Here is a 27926-nt window from a genome sequence, read left to right on the forward strand (position 1 = left end):
GGATATCATAGAACCAATGTATGTTCTTTGGTAGAAAAATTAGAATCATAGAAAATTACAAAGGAATCAGAAAGGAAGAAACCAATTTGCGATTCTTTGAAGGGAATGTAGTTTTCTGCACTGGTCTAAACAGACTTGGTTGACATACCTCAGACTAATAAAAGTACCCTGAAAGTCCTGGACATGAGCAGGATATTAGAATTCAGTGGCATTCCCATGCACAGCAGTGACCATTAGAAAATAACCGCCATAGCAGTAATTAAAAACATTTGGAATTATGATTAATCCCGGTATCTGACTCCCAGCCGGGCAGTTTGACTAAGGGACTATCAGATGCACATGTGCTGAGCCAAGGCCAAAGCTGACAAAGGAATGAGGCCAACCTCACAAATGTCACGAATAAGTCTACAGGGCTCATGGCCGGTTTCTTCCAGGACTTCATGCAGGCCTGCCTAGGAAGCAGAAGAAGCCTGTGGGCTCAGGAAGTCAGCACATAGCAGGGGAGACATCGCTGGTCAGAGAGAAGACAGCACACTCACTCACTGGGGTAGAGATTAAGATCTTATCCACCCTATAATAAAAAAAATAAATTCTCAATGGGTTAAAGAGCCAGCACGAGAATGGACCCTTTCCCTTAGGAGGCAAATGGCCAGCCCACTCACAGTCTTGCACAACCAGGGAGTGGACCACTAAGGCTTTCGTGGTGCTTGACTTTTCACCCCAATAGTCCCCAACTTTAAAATCTGTGGGGAAGGAATGCAAACAGGAAATAAAACGATCAGGACTTGGCTATACCCCACCTAGTGGCCTCAGAGACAGATGATCCTCTGTGGACTGGCCACAACCAGGGGTGCTGTCCTGAGCCTCCAGAGTCTCCTGCAGGCCATCATATAAGAGATGCATGAATGTCAGGGGTGGTGGAAGAACTTACAGCATGGCTGAATTTTACTCATCCCTGCTATAGGCCTTTCTCCTCTAATGTGAATGTCACAGGCCAGTAGCCATGGACAAAAGTCTCACCAGCTGATGATAATGATGGTGGCCCCCACCTTCAGTGGCCCTGGCTACTTGGTAAGGAATAAGGTGACCTTCAGGGACTCTGAGGGGGGAGGGGACTAATTATATTCCAGATAGTTCCTGGGCCAGGCTTTGAACAAGATAAGGGATGCAAAGAGAGTGAGGTCACGGGTCCCTCCAAGGGAATGGCAGCTGTGTGGCTGAAGTGAAGGGCAGCTGGGTGGCTGAGAGCCGCAAGGGCACTCTCTGAGCTGTGCGGGTAGAGCCCTGTGGCAGTCCTCCCTTGAGCGAGCCAGATGGGACTCGGTGAGTGCCCAGTAACTGTCACAAATGGCAAGCCACATTAGCTCTTGAGAAAGGAAGAAGCTTGCTTGTTATCATTTGCAGCAGGAAGACACAGTCCAGCAATAGCCTGAGGACCGCCCTTTGGGGTCCTTGAGTTCAGCACAGAAAAGGCTTTCAGGATGAGTCACAGTGAAGCAGAGTCACAGTCTTTATAGAGACAGAGATGGTGCACATTATAGATGGGGGGGCGGGACACAACAGCACGCAGACAGAGACAGCCATGGGACACACACACACACACACACACACACACACACACACACACACACACGGATGGACAGACAGGACCCTGAGACCACTCAAAAGAGTCAGCCCTTAACTGCCACTGTGTGTGTGTGTGTGTGTGTGTGTGTGTGTGTGTGTGTGTGTGTGTGTGTGTCTGATTTTGTATCTGAAATTTATAACCAGGCTCAAAAATTAAGCAAAGTTTAGTTATTAAGTACAAAAATATGGTCCAGTTCACCTACTTCTCCCATCTTCAAACCTCTTCCTTCTTGCCAAGGAAATCACTGGGTGCTTTCACTGGGTACTTGTTGAGGGTTAGTGTCACTGGGTGCTTTTACTGGGTACTTGTTGAGGGTTAGTGTTTCTGGGTGCTTTCACTGGGTACTTGTTGAGGGTTAGTGTCACTAGGTGCTTTCACTGGGTACTTGTTGAGGGTTAGTGTCACTGGATGCTTTCACTGGGTACTTGTTGAGGGTTGGTGTCACTGGGTGCTTTTACTGGGTACTTGTTGAGGGTTGGTGTCACTGGGTGCTTTCACTGGGTACTTGTTGAGGGTTGGTGTCACTGGGTGCTTTCACTGGGTACTTGTTGAGGGTTGGTGTCACTGGGTGCTTTCACTGGGTACTTGTTGAGGGTTAGTGTTGAGAGAGGATACTGAGGTAGGTAGACTCAAAGGTCTCATCCATTCTGTCCTCAGGCAAGCAGAGTCTTTTGTCGATTTGAACTCTCCTTTTAGAAGTGCTGTTTAGGGACGGGAAAAACGTCCCTGAAGTCAATCTGGGTGGTTCCGTCAGTTGTGATGAAGTTTTTGGTTCCCAGTCCGAGGGGAGGTAGCCAGACCCAGAGTGAGGATATTCTCCTCTGGCATCCCGTCACTTCTCCCTGACCTTCTACCTTAGTCTCAGGCCCACCCTTTAGGGCCAAATCCTGGCCGTTGGTATCACAATCCCTCATACAATGTGTACGTTAAGATAGAACCTTGTCTGACCTTACCCAAGTCCCTGTAAGTGTAGCAGGCCCCCTGTGCCATGTGGCCCTTAACCCACCTGGCCTGGACCTGGGTCTACCTTGCCTTGGTCCCACAGGGAGGCCCATGCCCCGCAGCTGACATTCTTCCTGGATAGCTGATGGCCTTGCTTTGTCCTGCAGACACCATGCTGAGGCACCTGAGAGCCATGGATGCCATGAAGAACTTCTCAGATTTCCGGCAGGAGGCCAGCATGCTGCACGCCTTGCAGCACCCCTGCATCGTGTCGCTCATCGGCATCAGCATCCACCCACTCTGCTTCGCCCTGGAGCTTGCCCCGCTGAGCAGCCTCAACACTGTGCTGTCTGAGAACGCCAAAGGTACCGCCACTCTGAGAACATTCCACAGGGGCATGCCTGCAGCCTTCTCCTGCGAGGCCAGCAGAGCCCTAGTGCAGGACAGGCTTCTGGAAAGCCTTGGTCCAGTAGTTTCCTCCTATCTCACATGCCTAACTTGGTTGTGAAAGCAGAGTGGTGAGTTACTTCAGTGAGCCAGGGTATGCCCAGCTCCAGAGCAGGTGCCTTGTCAACTCCAAACGTGGGTCAGGGCGTGTTGGGGGAGTTCAAGAGCTCACACTCTGGGGTCAGACAGAGGCAAATTTCAAGTCCTGTGAGAGGAAAACTTCCTCAACTGGGAAGACACAGAGCTGTAGATGAGGCAGCACCATTGACCCAAGGGATAGCAGCTGGCACCCCGAGGCCCATCACCAAGTCCCACCTGTAGCCACATGTACCACTGGGCACCAGTTAAGATGGAGCCTGGGATCCCTTCTGCCATATCTTATTCCTCAGAGAAACTTCAGAAGAATTCTCCTGAAGGAGTGGATAACTCCCCCCAAACTGCTGCCAGAGATGGGGAGGTGTCTGCCTTCATTAAGAAAAAACTGCTGTGAAACCAGGCGCTTCTCAACCTCGGTGAAAATGGAAAAGATTTAGGAAGTTTCTGTACCTTTAGTTTACCCTTGGCCGCAGGATGAGGTTGGCCTGAGATGAGTTCCAGAGTGCTTGAATCCTTTAATGAAAACACTTGCAACTTCACATGTGGTCTATCATGAAGGGATCACTAAGAGTGAGACTTTCTATCCTAAATGCATGCAACCTCACTTAAGGTCATTTTCTGTCCCTTCTGGCATCTAGCAGGAAGAAGAGAGAGAATGTATCCAGGGACTTTAAAGTATTAAGGGATGTGTTAGTCAGTTTTCTGTGACTGTGACAAAATGCCTGAGACAAACAGCTTAAGAGAAAAAAGGGTTTGTTTAGCTCATGGTTTTAGAGATTTTGGTCCATGGTCAGTCGGCCTTGTCCTTTGGGCCTATGTGGTGCACTGTGATGGGGTCACGTTACAGAAAAGGCTGCTTATGTCATGCCATCTAGGAGGTTAAGGAAAGAGAAAGAGAGAGAAAAACGTTAGAGTCCCCATGGCTCCTTCCAGGGCATGTCCCCAGTGACCTCACTTCCATCTGTGTGGCCTGTCTTCATCAGGGTTTCTATTGCTGTGATAAAACGCCATAACCAAAAGCAAGATGGGAAGGAAAGGGTTGATTTCAGCTTACAGCTGTCATCCCTCATCTTAGGGAAGTCAAGGCAGGAGCCTGGGGGCAGGAACTGATGCAGAGGCCGTGGAGGAACACTGCTTATGGGCTTGCTCAGCCCGCTCTCCTATATAACCCAGGACCACCTGCCCAGGGTGAAACCGCCTAAAGGGGGCTCACGTCACGCCCCCCCACATCAGTCATCAATCTAGAAAATGCACAACAGGCTTTTCCACAGGCCAGTCTGGTGGGGGCCACTTTCTCAAGTGAGAGTCTCTTTTCCAAACTGACTCTATCTTGGATCAAGTTGACATAAAATTAGCCAGCACAAGGCTCCACCTCTTGGAGGTCTCGTAACTTCCCAATAGCACCATGTAAGCCAACCCGTTCACCCCATTCAAAAAGTAGGGGAGACAAGGGGAAAATGAAAGACAGATTCTAGACTGCTACTTTGATTGGATCTTAAGTTTGATAAATTTGAACATAGGTACTGTTTTCTTTGCAAGATTCTTCCTTTATGCCCCTGGGACATATGCTCACCCAAAAAATAGCCTACCAGATTGCCTCGGGCCTGGCCTACCTGCACAAGAAGAACATCATCTTTTGTGACCTCAAGTCAGACAACATCCTGGTGTGGTCCCTGAGCGTCAAGGAGCATGTCAACATCAAGCTTTCGGACTACGGCATCTCACGGCAGTCCTTTCACGAGGGTGCCCTGGGAGTGGAGGGCACCCCCGGCTACCAGGCTCCAGAGATCAGGCCTCGCATTGTGTATGACGAGAAGGTATCTGCCTGTCCTCTATCATCCCTAAACCCAGCCGTGCGGAGCAGGAGCCCAGGTCCCATGAGAAGCCAAACAGGCAGTCCTGGGGTGCCAGGCTCACCCCCTCCAGTGTGTCTCTGTCTCTCTGTCTCTTTCCTATGTTCAGTGAGGGAGATTTGGGCTCTGACCAGAAGGTGCTGGGGCCTGTGGTCTGCCTGCTTGTTAAAAGGCTAACCTGTCCTTAGCTTTAGATGTTTTTTGTTTGGGGGTTTGTTGTTGTTGTTGCTGCTTTAGTTTGTGTGTTTGTGTGTGCACAGGTGTATGCAGGTGTGCTTGCCCATCCATCAACATTAGTATCTTCCTGTCACTCTCCGCCTTAGGTTTTAAAATAGGCTCTCTCACTGAACCTGCTGCTAGCTCCCTGATTGACTAGGCTTGTTGGCCAATGAGCTCCTGGGAGCCTCCTGGCTCCATCCCCCAGTGTTGGGATTCCAGACACACACTGCCACACCTGACTTTTATGTAGGTGTTGGGAATCCGAACCCAGATCTTCATGCTTTCACAGAAAGCACCTTACCTATGGAGCCATCTCCCCAGCCCTAGCTTCACACTTCTGTAACTTCGGTTCACGAACATCACACAAACTATAAACTGTGGACAAAGGGTCCGGGACGGAAATGCATCTGCATTTAGATCCTGACTATTGCATTTAGTGCACAGAATGGGAACCACCCTTGCAGGGTACTCTTGAGAAGCACCAGATAAAGGTGATAGAAGTTCCTGGGACACAAGGTGCTGGTTAAGTGCCAAGCCAGGAGAGAGCGGGTGCTGGGAAAATGAGTGTGGCTTCCCAGGCAGCTGTGCAGCCAGCTGTGGTGTGGACAGGGGCTGAGAGCTGCTCTGTAGATGTGTGTCATGCCAGCCTGTCCATTCACCGCCCCCTTGACTCTGACTTATTTTTACTATACCTATTTGCATGTGTATTTATTTAGCAGGGACCTGTGCATAGAAATCAGTGTATGACAGTTTGCAAGAGTTAGCGCTCGCCTTCCACAATCTGGGTTCTGGGAATCGAACTTGGCTCATCGGGCTTAGCAGCAAGTGCCTTTACCGGCTGAGTCACCGTCTTACACGCTCTCTGATTTCTTATTAGTGCCTTATTTTCAGATGGGCCGTGGACCTTGACAATGACCCAAGCCGGCATGGGCTAACTCAGCACCTGTGGCTGTTGCCCAAGTTAGAAAAGGGCAAAACCAAACCAACAGAAATGAGAAGCTTCTCAGTAGCTGCTGACCCAGACAAGGTCTTCACCCAAGAGGCTGTGATAAGAACAGTCACATAAAAACTGCCAACTCTATCTCAGACATTCTCTTGTGAAAGACGTTCCCCGACTTATACAGGGGGTCTGTGTAACTCTTTCCTTGCTGGGTCTTTCGATGATAATTAAAATGAGAAAACAAAGGAGTTGCAATCTAGGAGACACTCCCCTTTTTATGAGTTTCTCATACAGCCCTCTGGTGCCTTGGTTCTGGAGCCCTTAATTGGTGCCTGGTCATTAGCAATTTCTGTGTGTATGTCTAGAAGATGGATGGAAAAATGGATGAATGGGAGGATATGTAAATAATACAGGAGGAAGGAAGGGTAAATGGATAGGTAGATGGACGGAAGGACAGGTGTGATGGCTGACTGGATGTTTGGACAGATCAGGGTAGATAGATGAATTGATGGATGGACTGATGAGGATCTCCCTTTGGGGAGAGCCTATGATTTCCTTATCTAATTGTGCCTTCCTGTTCCTTCCTCCTCAGGGCCAGCTTTCTACATTGGCTGGACCCAGGCAGGAGACCTAACTTGACTTGCCTTTCTGCCCAGGTAGATATGTTCTCCTATGGAATGGTTCTGTACGAGTTGCTGTCAGGACAGCGGCCTGCCCTGGGCCACCACCAACTTCAGATTGCCAAGAAACTGTCCAAGGGCATCCGCCCAGTCCTGGGGCAGCCGGAGGAAGTGCAGTTCCATCGACTCCAGGCGCTCATGATGGAGTGCTGGGACACCAAGCCAGAGAAGGTACATGGACAAGAGTGGAGCCGGGGCCCCTTTTCCCCTGGTGGTGGGGGCTGTGGGTCTCCAAAGCACACGCGTGCCTGCTCACCCACCCTCCCTAGGGACAGCTAGGCAATCGTCTCTGTTTGTCTCCTCCAGACGGAGCTTTATTTCCCATAATATACCTCCCAGGCTTGGTGTGTATGCACATGCACGTGCCTGCATGTCTGTCTGTCAGTCTGTCAGTCTGTCTGAGGAAAAGTTACCTTTTTCTCCCCAACTTGTGTACTCAGGACCAGAAATATTTCAAATTTTGGAGTTTTTCAGATTTTTAGAATATTTACATGTTAGCTGGACATCTCCAATCCAAAGATCCAAACTCTCAACACTCCAAAATCTGGAGATTTTTTAGTACCACTCAGTTTGTATATCAAACCCACTGTGGCAGTGTAGTCCCCATGGAAGAGCAGGGGCAAGGCACGCATCTCTTTGGAAGTTTTGCTTGTGAGAAGCAGGGACCCTGTTACGTTATTAAAGGCAGTTCCTTGTTGGTCAGAAGAGGCCCCTACTATCAAGCTTAGCCCTTGTCCATCACATCAGATAGTTAATGCAACACATTATGAATACAATGAGACAGATCTCTTACAAAAGTTTATGTCCTGGGATTAAGGTGGGACACAATGGGCCTTTGATACCAGACCAACTGAGCCTATTACTGTGGCCATGATGACCCAGAGATTATGAAGGGCCTTTGTGTTTTGGAGTGGGAGGGTGTTCTGAAGACTTTTCAGTCAGGTTAACCCTAGTGGGAAGATTCTCATACTCCCCTGGCTGGTGCCCAGGGAAACCGCAAAGCTGTGCTCACTGGGGACCTCTCTCCTGCAGCGCCCACTGGCCCTGTCTGTTGTGAGCCAGATGAAGGACCCAACCTTCGCCACCTTCATGTACATGCTGCCCTGTGGGAAGCAGTCAGCCTTCTTTTCATCCCAGGGTCAAGAGTACACTGTGGTGTTCTGGGATGGGAAGGAGGAGTCCAGGTAATGTCTCCAGTCTGTCCTTCCCTGCTTATATCTTGGGTGGCACTGGGAACAGAAGAGGAACCATGTCAGTGGCACACACTATGTAGCCGACAGCAGAGCCCAAGCCTTCTTAGAGCACCGTGGAAAGAGAAGAGTGGAGACAGATCGACACAGGCACGGTTTTGAAGTTAAGGGAAGTGAAGAAAGGGCGAGCTTGGGTGTGTCAGGAACCCACCTCCAGGGAGAGTGCTGCTTCAAGAAGAAGCTGTTCACACCCTGAGCATGAAGGACATCAGATGATGCTGAAGGTGGACGAGCATGGCAGTCAATGGAGTATCGTGAGAGAGGCAAGGGACCAGAGCCCAAGGGTCACCCTGTAACTAGTGGCCACAGGCAGTGCCTTCCGGTTGTAATTCGTTTTCATAGTGAAGGGGCAGGAAGGAAGTGAGAATGGGGCCGCGAGATATCCCAGAAGAAAAGAGAGAGCCCAGAGCGGCCACCGTGGTCTGTGGAGCCAGGACGCCTGAGCCCCATTGCAAGCTGTGGTGAAACCCACCAGCCTGGCTGGGCCCCTAATGCTCCCAGGTTCTGCTCAGCCCAGCTCCCGGACTGCAGAGGGTGGCTTACTAACCTGAATGTTCCACCAGGAAGGAGAGAGGGAAGAGGACTTGAGGGCCTTTCAAGAGAGCATTTAGAGAGAAGGGCCATGGGGCCTGAGACCATAAAATGAGGAGGACACAGAAACGGCCCTAGGAAGCAAGAAAGTCCCCAGCTAGATATGATCCAAAGTAGAGCGAGCAGAAGAGCTGAGAAAGGGCAGGGAGGCCATTGATGGTCAACGTTGCATAGCCCAGAGAGCAGTCAGCAGCAGAGGGCAAGGTGTCTGAGGTAGAGTGGAGGGAAGTCCCACTGGGAGGGGGAAAGAATTCCTGAGACCCAGAGCACCGGAAGGGGCATGGCAAAGGCTGAAATCTCCACGGGATCAGGGTCCCGTGACGGCCCGCAGGGTTGGCCAGGGCACGTTACCCCTCCTGCTCCCCACGTGAGAGCTTCACAGGCTAGAGTAGTCTTCAGATGGTCCCAGGAGAACGCACTTGCTGGTGTCACAGACTGGGGAGGCTTAGACAACATGAGACTTAAGTAGGGTGGGATCGGTGGGGTGGACGCTGCCGTTTCCCTGAGGTCAGTCTGGTTGAAGTTTCCGCGGATCTTATGCTCTTAGGCTCGCAGCGGGGAGGCGTGGACAGAGGGGAAAATAAACCATTTCCAGTTCTGTCCATTGCAGAGGACTGAAAACCAAAACCAAAGAAATATCATGAGTACCCCAGGATCGGGACATGATCTCTAAGTACCAAGGGAAGCAGCATTCACCCTATGGCTGACTCCAGGCCTGGGCCTGGAGCGTTTGACACAGGAGAAACAAGGAAGCTAGTAGAGGCTTCTGGGAGCATAGTATCAGAACTCCAGAGCCAACCTAATCTGTGGATGCTGGGACAGACCCTCCTTCATCTACTTGAGGATGCTTGCTTTGCCCTCTGCCTCAGACACAAGCAGGAGTGTCTATACCTGGGAACCAAATCTTTAAAATATGAGCCTGTGGCAGACCCTTTATGCCTATATGATTGCACCTCTTCTAAGGCCATTGCACCAGCCTGGGGAAGGAGGTGGCTGCTGGCTGTCTGGAACTGACCACAAGTTGTTGCCAACTGCAGGAATTATACAGTGGTTAACACAGAGAAGGGCCTTCTGGAAGTGCAGAGGATGGCCTGTGCCGGGATGAAGCTGAGCTGCCAGCTCAAGATCCAGAGCTCAGTATGGATAGCCACCGAGGTAACTGCCAGCCTCCAGGGCCCATGGCAAGGTGGGCTTTGGCGGGGGGGGGTGCAGCTCCCAAGAAGACCAGATTTGTAAAAATACAAGGTTTCCAGGTCAACTTGACTATCAGGTAACCCAGTTTATCCCTGAGCAATCCCTAGAACAATGTCATCAGTCCTGTGAGGTAGGTCACCAGAACTGCTACTGGCCCCTGCTCACCACCAGCTGGGTGGTGAGGACAGGTTGGATACTCTCAACAGGAGAAACTGGGTGTGTTGGTGGTGTGCTGTGTTTCCTTATAACACTGTGAGTGCCGCAGGGCACAGTTCATCCCTAGACCTTTTGGCCCCATATCCATTGGAAGACCCAAGTAGCTGTCTTATGAGAAATTCGACTGCCCCAAACCACATGCTCTGGGACTATGGTCATTGCAGTCCATCTACATGACTATTTAGAAGTATGACTAAATATGGACGAGATCTCCAAAAGTACCCATCCTACTGAGACCTCAAGAATAAAGAATTTGCTCTAAGAGAATATACAAAGAGAGATCTCTAAGAATGCCTATCCCAATGTAATTGTTAGTAGCAACAACAAAGTCACTAAATATGTTAAAAGGAACCTGCACAGGACCGAACTAGGCCCTCTGAATGTGGGTAACAGTTGTGTGGCTTGGGCAGTTTGTGGGGCCCCTGGAAGCGGGACTAGGGTTTATCCCTAGTGCATGAACCGGCTTCTTAGAGCCCATTCCCTATAGAGGGATACCTTGTTCAGCTTCCACACAGGTGGGGAGGGGCTTGGTCCTGCCTCAACTTGATATGCCAGACTTTGTTGACTCCCCATGGGAGGATTTACCCTCTCTGACGAGTGGATGGGGGTGGTGGAGAATGGGAGGAGGGAGGGGAGGGGTAACTATGGTTGGTATGTAAAATGAAAAAAAAATTTTTAATTAAAAAAAAAGGTGATGGACAGGGGAGTTGACCCCATATTGACTGTAAAGGGAGTGAAGGGCTCTGCCTATGGCACAGTGTCATTGTCTTGTGACCCCACTCTAATAGTGACATGTTCATGCACACCCACAGCAAGTATCGGAATTTTCCCAGGGGCCTGCCCTGAGAAAATCCTTCCCAGAGTCCTGGGGAAGACACTACACCCAGTGTGGGGCTATCTGAGGGAAAAGAATCTATGTACACCATGTTCTTTCCTCTGTTTACTTTATTTCTCTAAGACAAAATTCTATCTATATAGTTTCAGCTCTGTCCTCATACTCAAGATATCGGAATTTTCCCAGTTCTGTCCTCATACTCAACTCTTCTCTGTACCTGCTTTCCCTGTCCTCTCATAGCCCCAACTAAACTCTTCTGCTGTCGATCTTATCTTCATCTTCCATTCCTCCATTTCCCATGTTTCCTTCCTCTCCTGACCTCATTCAAATCCTCCTACAATCTGCAAAAACTTTTCCTTGCTCCTCTCTCCTCCAGCCTTGTAATATTTGCCCTACCATCTACAGAAAACTCTGCCTTGTTCCTCTCTCCTCTAGCCATGCAACTCTGCCTGGACCAGGAATTCTGCTCCAGTCTTTACTGCCCCTGGTTATGCAAAAAACCTTTTGTTCTAAGAAGGTGCTCTAGGGCTGTAAGAGGAGGGGGAGATCCGAACTTGATTTGCACAAGAAGCAAAGCTATGCACCTAGGAGCCAGGCACTTAGCCTAGGAGCCAGGCTGTCTCTGAAAGGATATTTTACCTTAGTTCAGGGGCTTCAGGCACCTAGCAGGGGGTCTGGCCAGCTATTCTGTTCATCACTTGTCCTTGGATGCTTTTGTCTGGAAGTGGTCCTATCTTTGGATGTAGCAAAAGGAGATATTTGCAAAAGACAGATACCCAATACAAATGCTAAAAAGAGAGCAGGGAGCCTGAAGGCAGGAAGCCTTGGCCATGTGACCTTATCCAAGTACTTTGAGCATATATATCCATACACATTGTTCTTGGGGAAATTATGAGCACAAGAAATTCATAGCAAGAAGCAGATGAATATTAAAAGCTGGATGACACCAAATATTCCCTGATAAATGGCTTCTCTCTAGAAAGATTCTGTGACCTTTCTAGGTATAGCTTTATTATATACAGCTGAATTTTTATAATATATTCTTGTGGCTTGCAGCAAGCAAGCTTCTGAGATGTCATGTCCTCCATTCTTTTTTTTTGTTTTGTTTTGTTTTGTTTTTCGAGACAGGGTTTCTCTATGTAGCTTTGCGCCTTTCCTGGAACTCACTTGGTAGCCCAGGCTGGCCTCGAACTCACAGAGATCCGCCTGGCTCTGCCTCCCGAGTGCTGGGATTAAAGGCATGCACCACCACCGCCCGGCTATGTTCTTCATTCTTAAGGACTATCAGTGAGTTAATTTTCTTCCAGACTGTTCTGTATGTCTTAGAGTTTCTACAAAAAGCAGAAATTTCTGGGCAATGGTGGTGCACACCTTTAATCCCAACACTCGGGAGGCAGAGGCAGGCAGATCTCTCTGAGTTTGAGGTCAGCCTGGTCTACAGAATGAGTTCCAGGACAGCCAGGGCTACATGAAGAAACCCTGTCTCAAACAAACAAACAAACAAAAACCAGAAATGAATAGCCAAACAAAATGCTGCCTTTTTAAGGTACAAAGGGGTTCCCCAGGCTGAAACAGGACATGCCAGTCACTTCTTTCTCTGGCTCTCACAGTGGGCTTGTCTCCTTTTGTAGGACCAGAAAATCTATATCTACAGTCTTAAAGGCATGTGCCCATTGAGCATGCCCCAGCAGGCCCTGGACACTCCGGCTGTTGTCACTTGCTTCTTGGCAGTGCCCGTTATTAAAAAGGTAAGGTGGGAGAGAGGACTGTTCAGGCCAGTCACTCAGTGTGGGAGGCTCTCCTTGCTGGAGACCACGGATCGAGCTGGGGACAGCAGAGTCACACCTTCCTGGACCACCTTGCCCAGGTCACAGTCGGCTTTAGAGATACAGGTGACCATCATTAACATGGAGTACCTACTGTCTGTAAGCAAATGCCAGAGCCCCTGACTCAGATGAGGTTCAGAGTTGAGTAAATGATGAAACAAGCTGTTGCAGATGGTCCCTTCTCCAGATAGGGGGATCAGGAGCCTCTCCCCAGTCTGCCTTGGCACTGTCTTTCCTGATTACTGGGGCAGCTGGTTCCCTTCTGTCAGTGTCTGCCTCCTCTCAAAGACCCAGCACTGCCCCGCATTGCCCAGCACTGCCCAGGAGACCCACTTCCTCACCCTCCTGACCCATCCACTCAGTGTACTCCCCATCCCTAGGCTAAGCCAGCTCCACCACATCTTGGCATTGAATCCAGCCTCACCAGGGCTGGGCAGGCCATCACTGCACAGGTCCTGGGCCTTCTCCTCCAAACATCAGATGCAGGGCCTTCACCTTCCCTGCCTTGTCCAGGAGCAGCCCTCCTGTTGAACTGTCAGGATCCAGAGTCATGACCCCTCCTCTGACGAGGTGTGGAGCATTGCCTGCTCTCCGAGGTTCTGCTGCCCTCTCTGGATCCAGAAAGGCTATGAGGGGCCTGTGGATGCAACGGATACTCACCCCCAGTGCATAAGGAGCACCTCCTTGCACCGCTTTTTAAGATGCACTGACTGTCCTTATGTGATCCCCATTTGTCTATATGCAATGGGGTGAGTAATGAAGAACAATGAAACAGGTCTCTGACCCTGCGGATCCCAGAGTCCTAGGCTGGGCACTTGGCGACTAAGTTACTGTGACTTCCTGATAGTTTCCAAATCTGTGGCTCTTCTCTTCCTGGTGCTGTAGTTCATTTCTTTATAAAAGGAAAAAGGAGAGATGCAAATAGGTATGAAATGAGCCTTAGAATCATTTATGGCTATTGCCCCAGGGGCAGGCCTGGGCAGCTGGGATCTCCCTGCACCATAGCCTGGGAGAACCGGACACAAAGCATTATTGAAGGACCCCGACGGCCAGAGCCCCAGCCAGGGCGCACCTCCTGCCTGAGCAGGGAGAATAAAGCGGGCTCTGTGTGAGCCTCCTGTGCAGGGTGCCTGCCCCCATGGAGGTCGCCCTGCAGAGGCCACACAGGGCAGACCCGTGTGTTCTTGCACACGTACGCTCACATCCCGCCGGACGTGGTGTTCCTCACGCTGGCCAGCAGAGCCAGGATCCAGAAAGACTTACGGCCTATTTGCTCTGGCTGCTTTATCGACCTAAATCCTGAAGATGGGTTTTGAGAAACTTTCTTAGGGCTCCCTACTGTGGATGTTGAGTGAGAGGCCACTCATCTACTATCCTGAAAAACCAGGCCACCCCTCTACACACACACACACACACACACACACACACACACACACACACTCCCAATGTAGTGGCTGGCTCTCTGCCATTCCTCCTGGTTGGTACAAGGCTGGGATCCTGTTCTGTTCTGAACTCTGACTTGGTTCTGTGGTGCTCCACCTGGCCTACTGCGCCCTGTATCTGTTCGGGGAGATGCCCCGGGAAGCCTGCATGTGGCTTTGTACCTACAACTTTGACCTCTGCGTGGTGACCTCTGGTGGGTGGCTACAGAGGAAATTATGCTTCATGGTAAGTCAGAGATCCTCACTAGTGTCAGCCCAGGCTTTTCAGAGTGTGTAATGTGGGTGCCTGGGGCCAAGACATGCTTGTAGGAGAGTTAAGTTAGAAGCTGTTTCTTCTAGAAACATATGTTGTCTACTTCATGGGAACAGTGGAGTCCAGGGCCAGAAAGATGAATGAAACTTAACCCTTTCTAGGCCAGTCCAGTGCCAAGGTGGCAGTGGTGGGCACAGAGATCTGGCCCCTGCTTTTCTGGAGCACTCCACCTAGTGTGGGCATGCCCACAACAGCTGTCATATTGATAAGCTGTTTACAATAGGGAAGACATCCTGCCCTGCCTTTCAGTGAGGCCTTCCTGGCATCCAGGGAAAATAGCTCCCTGCTGCTCATGCAGCAAGGGACCAGCCCCAGGTGGTGTCCCCCTTGCCGGATGCCCTCAGCACTATGGACCCAGTTCCTCCCTGGTACATCCCTTGCCTTATAGCACCAAGGATGGACATGGCTCTGCTGGGGCAAGGCCACATCTTTTCTGGACAGAGGCCTGAGACTCCTGAGCAGATCAGGATTGCAAAGGCTTTTCTTCTCTGGGCCATTAAGGGAAATCATGGGCCCACTTGAGGTACAGATGGAGATGAGTCCAATGCCTGTGGTTTCTCTCCCAGAGCGTGTGACATGAAAGAGCATCATGTATCCCTGTTCCCTCCCCCACAGAACTCCTTTCTGGTGCTGGCTGGCCTGGCTGATGGACTTGTGGCTGTGTTTCCTGTGGTACGGGGCACCCCAAAAGAAAGCTGTTCCTACTTGTGCTCACACACAGCCAACAGGTCCAAGTTCTGTATCCCTGATGAAGACTCGCGCCAGAACCCCTACCCAGTGAAAGCCATGGAGGTGGTCAACAGTGGGTCCGAGGTCTGGTACAGCAATGGACCTGGCCTCCTCATCATTGACTGCACAGTCCTGGACATCAGCAGGCGGCTGGAGCCCTACGCGGCCCCTTCGGTGGTCACGTCACTTGTGTGCAGCTCAGACTGCAGAGGGGAGGAGGTAGTCTGGTGCCTAGATGACAAGGCCAATTCCTTAGTGATGTACCATTCAGCTACCTACCAGTTATGTGCCCGGTACTTCTGTGGGGACCCCAGTCCTCTCAGGGACACGTTTCCTGTGCAGCCCTCAGTCCCAGAAACCCCAGGCAGTCACATAATCACCTCAAAGGAGCCCGAGGAAGAGTGCATTGCAGATGTGAGCATCATGTACAGTGAAGAGCTGGGCATGCAGATCCTGAACCACCAGGAGTCACTCACTGACTACTGCTCCATGTCTTCCTACTCCTCGTCCCCACCCCACCAAGATCCCAGGTCCCCTTCCAGTCTGCCCAGCTCCCTGACCAGCTATTCCAGTGTGCCTTTCTCCACGGATTATGAAGACCCAGACAGGCCCAGTGTCACCTCTGACAGAGCTGAGCCTGACCTGACCCCCATGGATGGGGAGACGTTCAGCCAACACCTGCAGGCTGTGAAGGTTCTTGCTGTCAAGGACCTCATTTGGGTCCCTAGGTAAGTTTTTTGATGTGGGACTGCCATTTCTGAGCTGTCCGATGCGCTTGCTTGGGGGCTGGGGTGAGTGGAACCCATGGATTCTTAAAAGATTCCCAAATCCTTCTGGGCAGTTCTCCCAAAAGGGCTTTGCCATTCGGTTTTAGAATTGGGAGTGATTTCTCAGAAAAACCTAAGAATGTCCACACAGAAGCTCATCTGTCCATCAGAAAATTCGAGATGCCCCTAAACAAGAACCATGCCCAGGTTTCCTATAGAAGGTCCTTCCCTGTGTCACACTGCCTCCCCTCCTACTTACTCCATTCACAAAAACATCAGGCTCCTTACCTGCCTACACACTGGTCCTATACCCACCGGCGAGTACAACCTCCTGAACAAACTCTGCCCCTTTCTTAGGCATGGTGGAGATATCATTGTTATCGGCCTGGAGAAGAACTCGGGTGCCCAGCGGGGCAGAGTCATCGCTGTCTTAAAAGCCCGAGAGCTGACATCGCACGGGTAAGATACTGAGAACCATTCTGTAGGGCCTGGAGGAGGGGTGTGGGGGACCTCAGAGCTAACATGTCCACTAGATAGCACAACAGCCCTGCCATCCCTGTGTTCTCACAAATAAGCATATGGATTCACCAGTGTGGCCATACCACAAAACAGAAGCAAGGCGGGGTCCTCCAGGCAGCTCCTGGGGCTCAGCATGACAGCTGACTAGAGCTTCAGCCACCTGCCCAAGGATATCTGTTTTGGGGGTGTCAGGGTACCTGTGGATCAAGTACCTTGCCAAAGGTGTGTCTCCAGGGCCAGATTCAGCTGTGTTCGAAATGATAGTTCCTCCAAATAACTCACTGTCCTTCCTGCCAAACAGGAGAACCCTGTCAGGGGACCCACCAGCCCATGAAGCACCAGATAGGGCCAGGTGACATGGTCACACTCTACTAGTGTCCTCTCTAAGCCTGAGAGTGTGACTCAATACTTATCGACAGTGAGTACCACTAGGAGACATACCAGTCCCTGCTGTGGGGACGTCTGGGTTGGATGCCAGTTCAAGGCACAGTCTTCAAAGCCAGAGGGACGGGAGCCTGGTGTTAAGCCAGAGTTCCTGGCCGTGTTTATATCTCACCCTGACGCTCCCCATGAAAAGTCCTGAGTTCGAGCGTGTATGCACTTTGGAGTATTTCACATCATAGTAGATCTGCTGGAAGCATAGGCTGTCACTCATCATTGGGCAAAGGTTTTTATTCATCTTTAATATCATCCCATAGTCCCATTGTACCCAAAGCAGGACGGACAAGCCGTCAGTCACCGGTGGTACTTCCAATCCCTGCCGGCAATGAGATTCCTCAGTGAGTCCTGGGGCAGTGGATCTTTTCTGTGAGCAATTCTGGAAACAAGATCAGTCTTTGCTCCTGAACCCTGACTGCCCTGGTAAAAGGAAGCCTTGTGCCAAACTAGTCCCCAGCTTCCAAGCTGGGCTTCTGGGAACAAATAGGTCTTCAGAACCCAGGTCAGTTGACCTTGGCATGCCTACTCTGAGTGTGCCTGGCATCTTTTTATAGTCATCCTCCCGAGAGGTGGGTCTTATCAAGAGTCAGACACATTTGCTAGAAGGAGAAAGACCCGAGCTGGCCAGTTGAAAAAGCAAGGGAGGATCAGAGATTCTAGATATATTGGTCAAAGGGAGCCTCGGTGTGCAGTGGGACTCAGTCATTGGTCACAGCGGAGGAGGCACAGCTAGACCACAGATGGGCCACTAGCCCCACAGAGACACCACCAGGGCGGGGAGGCTGCAGGGAGCCATCCACTGTGGTCTGAGAGGAAACATATTGTACGCCCACAGACCCTGCAAAGCAGCCCACAGCCTCAAAGCAGTGTAGGCAGGGATGGCTTTGAGGCAGCAGGTTTTCTGGGTAAGCTGTTCTCTGAATTTCCTAAGTGTGTGGGGACAGAATGAGAGGAGCCTGCAGCGGGGACCCCGGCAAATGTAGCTGCACTCATGGGCCACTCTTGGATTTTTTTTTCATTGTGGGGTACAGGTACATGTCACGTGTGCCTGTGGAGGTCAGAGGACAACTTTAGGGGGGTTGGTTCCCTCAAGTTTTTACATGGGTTCCACGGATTGAAATCGGGTCGTCAAACTTTCTTCATAGGGAGGCCAGTCCCTTTACCCACTGACCTTCAGAGGTCATTCGTGGACAGTAACACTCACTTGGCAGTTCATTAGCAACACCAGAATTCCAAAGAGAGGCATGGATGATGCCGGCTATGCTTGTATCAGTCAGGCAGTGGGCTTCTGGGGGTTATTCTCTTCCAGCCAATGCTTATAATGTGAATTGATGCCCTGGGCCTTTTGTGGGACTTTATAAGACCTCAGTCCATAGATCAGACCACAAGGATGTACTGGGACCTTTAAGTACATTCCAGAGCCAGGCTGAGCTATTTATGACAGCCTCCTAGTAACCCCACCCCTTTCAAAAATGGACATGAAGAGGGAGACCCCTCCCTGACCTAGAGAAGACTCCGGTGGGTGTTCTCAGACCCCATCTCTCTGCAGGGTCCTGGTGGACGCAGCCGTGGTGGCAAAGGACACGGTAGTGTGCGGCTTTGCAAACGAAAACACAGAGTGGTGCCTGGCTGTCTGGAGGGGCTGGGGCACCAGGGAGTTTGACATCTTCTACCAGTCCTATGAGGAGCTGGGCCGGCTGGAGGCTTGTACGCGCAAGAGAAGGTAATGCCCGTGGAAGGGCCTCCGCGTGGAGCCGGCAGGTCCGAGCCGCTGCCTGACCCCTCGGCTACGGCCCTCCAAGGGCACAGAAGACAAACGGGTTCTTTGCTAACCCTGTGCTAAGAAGGGCTGAGAAGCGAGTAGCTGCTGGTGGTTTGGGAGTTCTCAGGTTCTATGGGGAGAGTTACCAGCCCAAGGGAAGCCACAGGGTCTGGTTGAGAGAGGCCTTCTCTTGTCTCTTCCATGGGCTTCCGAGAGCTGGGGAGAGTGACCCCATTCCAGGCCTTCCTGGCATAATGAATGGGCCTGTCCGTTTTTAATCGCCAGGCCTCAGATGGAATTACACTAGGAACTCGCGGTTGAGGAGCAGTTCAGGGCAAGGTGGGAGGAGGGCTGGGACCCCTGGCCCTCCTTCCCCAAAGACCCCAGGCTCTCAGCCTCTTTCACAAGGCTCTGAGTCCCTGGAGCGTGGGGCCCAGCCTGGTCAAGCTGAGATCGAATCTCCTGCTTGGCAAGGGCTCTGTATGGGAAACCCCAGAAGGACCCTGGGCAGGCAGCATTGCCCAAGAGTGGGGATGAATGGGTTCCTTCAAGAGCCCCAGCCGGAAAGCCCGGTGAGTGGGCTCCTGCTCCCCCTTACATTCTTCTCCCCCGACAAAAGGAAGGAGAAACCCAATCAGCGGGCCTGGAGAAAGGGCCTGTGTTGATAGCTTGGTAAAATAAACTTGGACGCAGCTGGAGCACAAGCCTTGTTTGTTTGCACATCGTAATCTTGTTTATCACTTTAGCAAATTAAGTAATATCTCAGCGGCTAGGCCTGGTTGTGAAATCCCGTCGTATGGGACTTATACTAAATTATGTATTTGCCAAACATTTATTGCCCACATGGACAGCAGATGATGAAAAGTGAAATTGTTAGCAGGGTGTGTGGGTACAAAAGGGAACATTTTATAAATTCTGTGCACACACACACACACACACACACACACACACACACACACACACACACATCTTTGCCAAGCAGTACCCTCGGAGGCTGCTTAACCTAGAACTCAAATTTGAATGTGAGGTTGTGCTTGGCACATGTGATTGAACTTTTTCTAGAATTAAATTATAAAAACCAAACTCCGGATTTGCTGGGGTGTGCAAGCTGATGTGACTCCTGTTATCTAAAAATAAACAGACCTGGAATGAAAACGCAGCCTCTGTCTCCTGAATGCAGCACAGTCTCTGGCCTTCCCAGGTTCCCCTTGTGCCCAGGGTAGACACAGGCCACCCTTCTCTGCCCACGGCTGGGTAGCTGCCCTGTAGCTGTCCGTGGGCAGATGCTTCTCTGTCAGCCCCAGCTCTGGGGAGAGCTAGTCCCCCACTTCCTTTTGTGAGTCAGGCCCTGGGAGGGTCTTGATCTTGAGGATCAAGACTCTTTGCCGGCTGCTTACCCCATCACCGCTTCCCACCCTGATCCCTAAGGTGAGCCATGGGGGTCACTGGTTCTCTCCCAGTGTCCCAAAGCTGCCTCCTTAGATCTCCAGACACAAACCTGGTCCTGTCTACCCTGCGCCTGACCCCTGTGTCACTTGCTGTGGGGCAGCTGGGCTGAGGCCAAGCTCCCCTGCCTCACAGACTGAGCCCACCTTTAATGCCTCATCTTTTCCTGCCCAGATGCAGCCCTAACTGAGCCTCACAGTCATGGGGGCCTGGGGGTGTGAGAGCTTTCACATAACCCTAGGAACATGGAAGAAAAGGCTAATGAACTTGGCTACTGAAGACTTAGAAACCTAGAAGGAAGGTGGGCCGCAAAGGTAAACAATGCCTGGAATAAAAAAAACAACAATGAAACATCCACAGGGCTGATGAGGAGGCTTAGCAGGCAAGGAAGCATGTCGAGACCGAAAGCCTACGTTCAGTCCCCGGGACCCACATGATGGAAAGAGAATCAACTCCAACAAGTTGTCCCTCTGACCTAGACACACTCCTGCACAGGCACACACACACACACACACACACACACACACACACACACACACACCAAGTTAATAAATGTCATTTTTAAAAATATATTTATAACACAAATGAAAGATGAGCAGTTCAATTATCTTCTATACAAAATTCATATTCATCAATGAAAGAAAACGCAACTGGAAAACAGATACATTGACAGGCACAGGCCAGTGACATAAAGAAACACAGCCCCTCAACATGAAATGGCTTTTGCCCTCTTCGAGTAACAAGGATCGAAGGACCAGCCACGATTCTTGAACTCTTGCTAAGCCTTAGGCACTGTCACCAGGACACGGTGGCAAGCACCCAAACAAGACACTCTGCTGCTGGGACCCTCTGAGGGCAGGGGTGACCCTGGACACACAAACAAAATACAGAGCTAGAGAGGAAAAGTCAGGAAACCAGCAACCCGTGAACGGGGCTGGAAGAGGCCCAGATCAGGCAGTGCTGTCTGAGAAAGGGCATTATGTGAGGTCTCAGGGTCCCACATAGGAGAGCTTACATGCCCAAAGGGCCTGTGGAGAAGGAGCTGGTCACATCCCGCATGCCTGGAGCACCATGAAGAAGGGAATGCCCAGTCTGCCTCCACCCCCACCCCACAGACCCAGCACACAATTACAGGTGTCCAGTGCAGCTACTGGCAGTGAGGAACAAAAACATTGCCTCTGGAGGACACAAAAGGCCAAAGAAGCAGGCGGCGTTTGGGGAAGGTCTGTCGAAGTTTTGAGAGCACATGCCCGTGACCTAGGAGCATCTCTTAGGCATGTGGTACTGCAGTGTATGTGAACATGTGCAGAAGTACAGAAGAAGCATGCTCATCACAGATTGCTCATGATGCCCCATGCAGAGATCAGCCCAACCCTCTCTCCAGAGGAGAGTCGTAAATTTCCTATACCTGCAAAACTGATCCTCATAGCTTTTCCAAAGGAGGTGGCACTAGCCATCCTGGTCTGAAGTGCTCGCTGAGGTATAATAAATGAGCTGGTGTTTTGTTTTGTTTTGTTTATTTAATTTTTTTTATTTATTCTTTGAGAATTTCATACAATGTATTTTGATCATATTTATCTCCCTCCCTCTACTGCTCCAAGACCCTCCCCCTATCCTTACCCCTTCAACTTCATGTTCTATCTCTCTCTGGAAAACAACAACCTCCTCCAACAAGTCCAGTTTTTGTTGACCAGCTACTACTCCTGGCCATGGGGCCTGCCCTAGGGTGTACCCAATAGACCAGGAGTCGTTCCATTGATGAAAACTGGCTTTTCAGCTCCTGGCAGTAATCAAGTGCCAACGCTCTTCAGCCAAGTGTGGGACTTTGTGTCCACCTCCCGTCCTCTGTGCTTGGCTTTTGTCTGGTTTGAACAGGGCAGGTGTGTGCTGTCACGGTTGGTGTGAATTCACGTGCACCTGACCTGTTGTGACTAGAAAACACTGTTTCCTTGGAGTCTTCCATCACCTCTGACTCTAAAATCTTTCTGCCCATCTTCCAAATAGATACCTGAGCCTTGAAGGAAGGCCTGTGATATTGACCTCCCATTTATAGTTCAGTATTCCGAAGTCTCTCATTCTCCGCACACTGACAGAACTGGCATTTTCAAAAGCAACTTATGGCGCAGTGCCTATTGCGTTCCTACTGGTATGAACAGTATTATAGCTCTGCATTCTGGGTGTGGAAACGTCTCAGCTTCCAGTGCTCAGGAAGCTGGTGGGTGTGGCGGCCTCTGGGGAGGAGAAGTGTAGGCTAGCACGGAAGACAGGGTTTTCATTTTTCACTTCACACCCTCCACCTTGCACTTGAAGCATATGATTGCTTTTTTAAAAAAAAACCGTGGTAAAATCCAGCTAAGAAGACATTTCTCTGAGTGACCACCACCTTCCCCGGGCTTCTGACGGGCTGCTTAGACCTACAGGTCTCTGTGACAACACACTCAGAGCCTCTAGCACAGTGGTTCTCAACCTGTGGGTCGCGACCCACAAGGGGGATCAAATGATCCTTTCACAGCGCTCGCATATCAGATATCTTGCATGTCAGATATTCATATTGCAATTCATAACAGTAGCAAAATTAGCAGTTATGAAGTATCAACAAATGATTTTACTGTGGAGGGTCACCACCACATGAGGAACTGTATTAAATGGTAGCAGCATTAGGAAGGTTGAGGACCACTGCTCTAGCAGAGTCTACCTGCCCGCACTCCTGCTTAGAGTCTCCAGGATGGGGGCACATGCTGCTACTGGCATCCTTCCTCATGAAGAGAACATTTGGGGAGCACCAGGGGAGATGTGGCAATATAAAACTCCCCCCAAATCTCTGGAAAGCTAGAAAAAGTTGAAATACCTCTGGATGCAAGCAGGCTGCTGCCTAGAAAGCTGTGTCTTCCAGAGACTCAGAGCTTGGGGCTCCCAGCTGCGCCTCTAAATGGCTAGCAGCATCTCCCACTCAAGGAAGAATTGAGCAGTCGGAGGAGAAACAGGTGGAGCGTTAGTCATGGTAGCTGTACCCCCTTGGGCTCAATAGCTTATTGTTCTAGTCCATCATTTCCCAGATGCCTTTGCAGGTAGTAGGGCTCTATTTGGGTGCTTTGGTGGTGGTCAAGTAGGACTCTCCAGAGCATCATCAAGAAGTCCAGAACCAAGGCAGGCATGGTGGGACCTTTAGTCCCAGCACTCAGGAGGCAGAGGCAAAAGGATCTCTGTGAGTTCGAGGCCAGCCTGGTCTACATAGCAAGTTCCAGGACAGCCAGGGCTACACAGAGAGACCCTATCTCAAAAAACAAACCAAACAAAAAAAGCAATAAAAGAGAAGTAAAGAGCCTTTTGGCCCTGCCACTCGTCTTCCTGTTCCTTGCAAGACGTAGGAGAGGGTTCCTCCTGAAGGAACTTCGAGAGCTCTTGTGGTGACGACAGGTAGCCCTCCGTGCCATCCCTGGCTCCTGACCTCCAAGAGTCTCATGACATTGTGGAGAGAAATGCTCACTTCCTTCTTTAGGGCCATTATCTTTCAGTAATTAATCACTGAAGCCAAGTGCCGGTCCTAAGTGCTCAAACGGCCCGACCAGAGCCATTGAGTATTACAACAGGTGAGCTGGCCCTAATGAACCGCTGGGCAAGTGTAAGCAGAGGAGACTGAGCAAGGGAGGAATGGAACACAGTGTAACCCCAAAGTTCCACCTTCCAGGAAGCTAGGCATGGTAGGGTCTATAGCTCCCCATCCCCCATCACCAGTGGGCATTTTGCATCAAACTATAGAGACAATGTGGTCCAGGGCTACAACCTAGTCACCCAAAGGCCCAAATTTGGGATATGGTGTCTTTGATGTCCTATCAGTTTCCACTTTCCATCCTGGGCAAGCTATCACCTCTGTGGCTCTGGTATCTCCTCTATGGAAGAGTAATGACTTCTCTTTCTCCATCCGGGCCCAGGAGTTTCTCTGTATATGACAGTTAAAGTCTGGCCCCCAGCCAGGACCATGCCCCATTCCCCGTTATCCAGCCACAGAAATCATCTCCCTGCTTGGAAAGGACGTCTGAGGAAGCACAAGTCTTCCCTGAGAATGGCTTATAGGACAACAAGGCAGTACTGTTGTCCAGTAAAACACCGTGGTCATTGACTTCACCGGAGAGTCTGGCTAAGGTATAGGATGCGTGAGAATAAACAAAATCATGCGGGTAGTTCTGTGGGATGAGAAGGATATCTAGAAGCTTCATTTTTAGAATTTGTATTTTTTAAAATGAAGTAGGAATCATGGTTTATGTATACATAAAATAAATGTCCACCTTGCCCAGTGGTGTCTGCCAGCCCTAAACTCACTGGCTCTTCTGAGCCAATCATCAAGTGCCACATCTTGGTCTTAAGCAGGCGGGCAGTCGGTGGTGGGGAGAGGTCATGTGACTAGAGCTGGCAAATCAGATGAATGGACACCAGGCCCTCACAGTGAGAGTCCTGCCTTGTGTGAGCCCCTCCTGCGTTCCATTCCTCTGCCCTGAAAACCGAAGCCTGAACTAGGGATAGCTCAGTCTCCTGCAGTTGAGAAAAGGACCCAGAGCACCCAAAAAACCTGCCATGGACGTGTGTCAAGAAGAAGAAGTGAAGTTTGTGGTTGGAACCACAGGGACTTGGGGTTCCCTCTCTCCCAAGCAGTGATGTGGAGCAGCCAGCTGTCCCAGACAGTCATAAGACAGGGCTCTGCCTGCACTTTGACTGTGTCCAGAAAAAGGAACCTGGAGTCAGCCTGCCAAGCAGATGCTAACAAGATCCATTTCCACAATACTAGCAAAGTAGGTCAGGATATCATGAGCACGTTTTGCGTGTTGGGAGACAACCAGCCCGAGCGAGAAATGGTATGAGACAAAAGCACATGGTTGTTAGAGCTTCGCAGAGCTCCCAGACGCTATCACTGTACTCTTGGTACAGAAAAAACACTCACCTTTATGCCTGAACTCTGTGCCGTTCACCCTGGAGGAACAGCCAACAGCCTGCCCCAGGACAGCTGAGGACACCCAAGCCCATGTAGCTTTGTCTGGCATCTTCCAAGGCCTGGTCTCTCCTCCTAGGGTCAAGGAAGGTTGCTGTGACACTAGAAGGCTCAGACAGCCTGAGAAGAGGTATTGACACCAGTGAGTGTGGAGCAAGAGATCCTTGTGCACACAAGTGAGCACTGGAGGAGTCAGGAAAGTTAAACATGAATGTCTCTTCAAAGGAAGGACAAGTTAACCTGTCTTCCTCCTGGAATGCTGGGAAAGGATGTAATTTACATCCTGGTGGTCTTTGCTATCTGTAGGCCTAGGCTTCACCCACGTGCCCCAGAATACTATGTTTGTTTATCCCAGATCTTGCTCCCCTAATCTTGAGCATTGTTTCTAAGTCCTTAAAACCCATCCTTGTGAGAGATGTCATGTGGACTTTACAATAGCCTAAGTGACTTCTATGTTATCTTAGAGGGAGGCCAAATCCTGACTCCCTGTTTACCTCAGTCATTCTCCACAGACCCTTATCTTCAGCATTGTTTCTAAGTCAACAGAACCCATCTTTAAGGAAGAGGCCATACGCACTTTGTAAAGAGTTTCAGTGTAAACACATCTTAACTTTGTTGTACACTGGGACTGAGTTAATCATCATCAGGAAACTTTTTTCCCCAAATTGTGCGGTGCTTAAATTTGGTTAAAACATACTGCTTGGTGTCAGACTCCAGAATTTTGGCCCAGCACTGGCTAACCTAGTCAGGCTGAACCAAGTTTCATTCTTGTGTCTCCACAGATCATTCTACTGTCAGATGTAGAGCTTGCAGGGACCCCCACAAATAAGTTTAGCACCATGGTAGGGAGGCAGTTGGAACTCTGAGGCTTCAGCAGCCAGGGCAGTTTTCCAGTGAGTGGAGTAAGTCTGCCCTCCACAGCTACAAGCTCTAAAGTGTCAATCAACTTCAAATGGAAAACATTCGGAAGGATGTGGCATGGTGCAGACCATGTACCAACTTTATCTCTATCATTATTCCTCAAACAATACAAGCTAGCATTTCCGTAGTGTTCACTCTCAGTCACCTGAAGAGGATTTGAAGTCTATGAGAGGACGTATTCAGGTTCTATGCAATTACCAGACCATCTCATCTGAGGGACCCGAGCCTCCACAGACTTGGTCCACAAATGGTCTTGGAGTCAATTTCCTGTGGACACCTAGGGAAAATCAAACTCTCTTGAGTAACTGGTATCATGCAGTAGGCTGTTTCTCAGGATGCTCAAAACATTGGTGATAGTCTGGTATTTTAAACTTTGATTTTAATTAAATGTTGACAAGTGCAAATTAGTTATAGGTTTTAAATCATTGTTAAAATAGAGGGAGTTATGTGTCCAGTGTATAAGCAGTATGTTTTTACTTTAGAGACTGGCTCATTTTTCTGTATCTCATAAATGTATGAGCCTCATTCATATGGCATCATCAGCATATAGGCAAGAACCACAGCACTCCACCCCACAGCCAGGCACTGAACAATGCCAGATCTGCAGAGGCAGGGATGCCAAAGTTTTAGCATTTATGCATCTCTTTGGCCTAGGGCCAGAAAAATCCAGAAGACAGCATCCAACTCTTGCCTCCTCTGAAGGGTTCGTCCACACAGCTGCCAGACAACAGCAGCCCCAACCCCTGATCCTTGGAGCTCAGAAGACCCAGGAGAGGACCCAGGGTCAGAGGGAAGATCCGCGCAAATGCTTCACCGTGGGATCTTACAGAGTCTGAGGCTGTCATAAGTCACCTCTTGGAGGCAGGAGCAGCCCACATCATTCCCCAGTTCTCAAACTTCTAGGGTTTCCTTCCACATCCCTGGTAACAGCAGAACAGACCTGGATCCGTGGCCCACTGTGGGTTTGTCACATTGCACTGGAGTCACTTACGACATTCCTAGGATGGATGTCACTCTCTGTCAGCCACGGGAAGCCTGACCTGTGGTCACATTCCAAAGAACTAGGGTAAGGGCTTCAGCTTGGGAATCCCGAGGGGACGTAGTTCACAGCTGAGTTCACAATGCTCTCCTTGTTCCAAAGGCTCCGCGGTGGCACCTTTGGAGCATAAAACCCAACCAACTAAAGGCAAGAAAAGGTATTCACAGTGTTCTAAGTGAGGCCTTGGGTGCATGTTAATAAGAAACACATCCATGGTGTTTTCTTCATTTAGAAATGTATAAAAGATTTGAAAGATAAGAAGGACACAGACCAAAATGTGATCTATGACCATTTCTGGCTCCTGAGGTCACTACTGGCTTTTGTTGGTTTGTCTGAATAACTTTTTTAATGAGACTAAGATCTAAGTTACAAAAATGTTCACATTGAGTACTCTGAAATGACTACTGTGCCTACACATGGACTGTCTTGTTGTGACTGGTCTGCCTTGGGACCATGAGCATCATAGCAGCCAAGGACAAAGGAAGACGTCTGTCAGTTACTTCCAGAGTCTAGAAAGAATCCAGTACTCAAGTAAGACCCCGGTGCCTCGCTCCTTTAAGCCTAAGAGGAAATGTCATTTTTCCCAGGGGCAGTCTGCACAGAGAACATCCGGCGCTGTAGATAATGCTGCCCTTGGAGTAGCACAGACTATTTCCTGGAACTGAGCCTTCTAACTGCCGTTAGCCAGAGCAGCCGCTGTCCCAGCCGGTTTAGAACCAAGGAGCACTTTGGCCCTGGAAGGCAAGTAGCATAGGCCCCCCTCTCAAGAGAGTCTCCTCAGGTCCAGAGACACTGTACTGTCTGGAAGGAGATCCCCATAACTTTCCAATCCATCTCCTGTCGGACTTTG

At 50.2% G+C, this 27926-nt stretch overlaps 1 protein-coding gene across 4 annotated transcripts in view; it reads left to right on the forward strand.

Moving 5' to 3' along the window:
- Lrrk1 (leucine rich repeat kinase 1) overlaps positions 1-19845 on the forward strand; it is a 129946-nt gene extending 110101 nt beyond the window's left edge. For all 4 annotated transcript variants that reach the window (XM_052713390.1, XM_052713391.1, XM_052713389.1 and 1 more), the window contains exons 25-33: positions 2737-2934; positions 4652-4929; positions 6781-6975; positions 7837-7988; positions 9683-9800; positions 12522-12638; positions 15087-15928; positions 16325-16426; positions 18474-19845. In XM_052713390.1, coding sequence (XP_052569350.1) covers positions 2737-2934; positions 4652-4929; positions 6781-6975; positions 7837-7988; positions 9683-9800; positions 12522-12638; positions 15087-15928; positions 16325-16426; positions 18474-18651 — 2180 coding nt within the window. In that variant the 3' untranslated portion in view covers positions 18652-19845. The remainder of the gene's footprint in view (positions 1-2736; positions 2935-4651; positions 4930-6780; positions 6976-7836; positions 7989-9682; positions 9801-12521; positions 12639-15086; positions 15929-16324; positions 16427-18473) is intronic.
- Positions 19846-27926: the final 8081 nt, after the last annotated feature.

The sequence above is a fragment of the Peromyscus californicus genome, unplaced genomic scaffold, assembly GCF_007827085.1.
Source record: "Peromyscus californicus insignis strain IS unplaced genomic scaffold, ASM782708v3 Scaffold_4__1_contigs__length_199733344, whole genome shotgun sequence".
In the NCBI taxonomy this organism is placed as follows: Eukaryota; Metazoa; Chordata; class Mammalia; order Rodentia; family Cricetidae; genus Peromyscus; species Peromyscus californicus.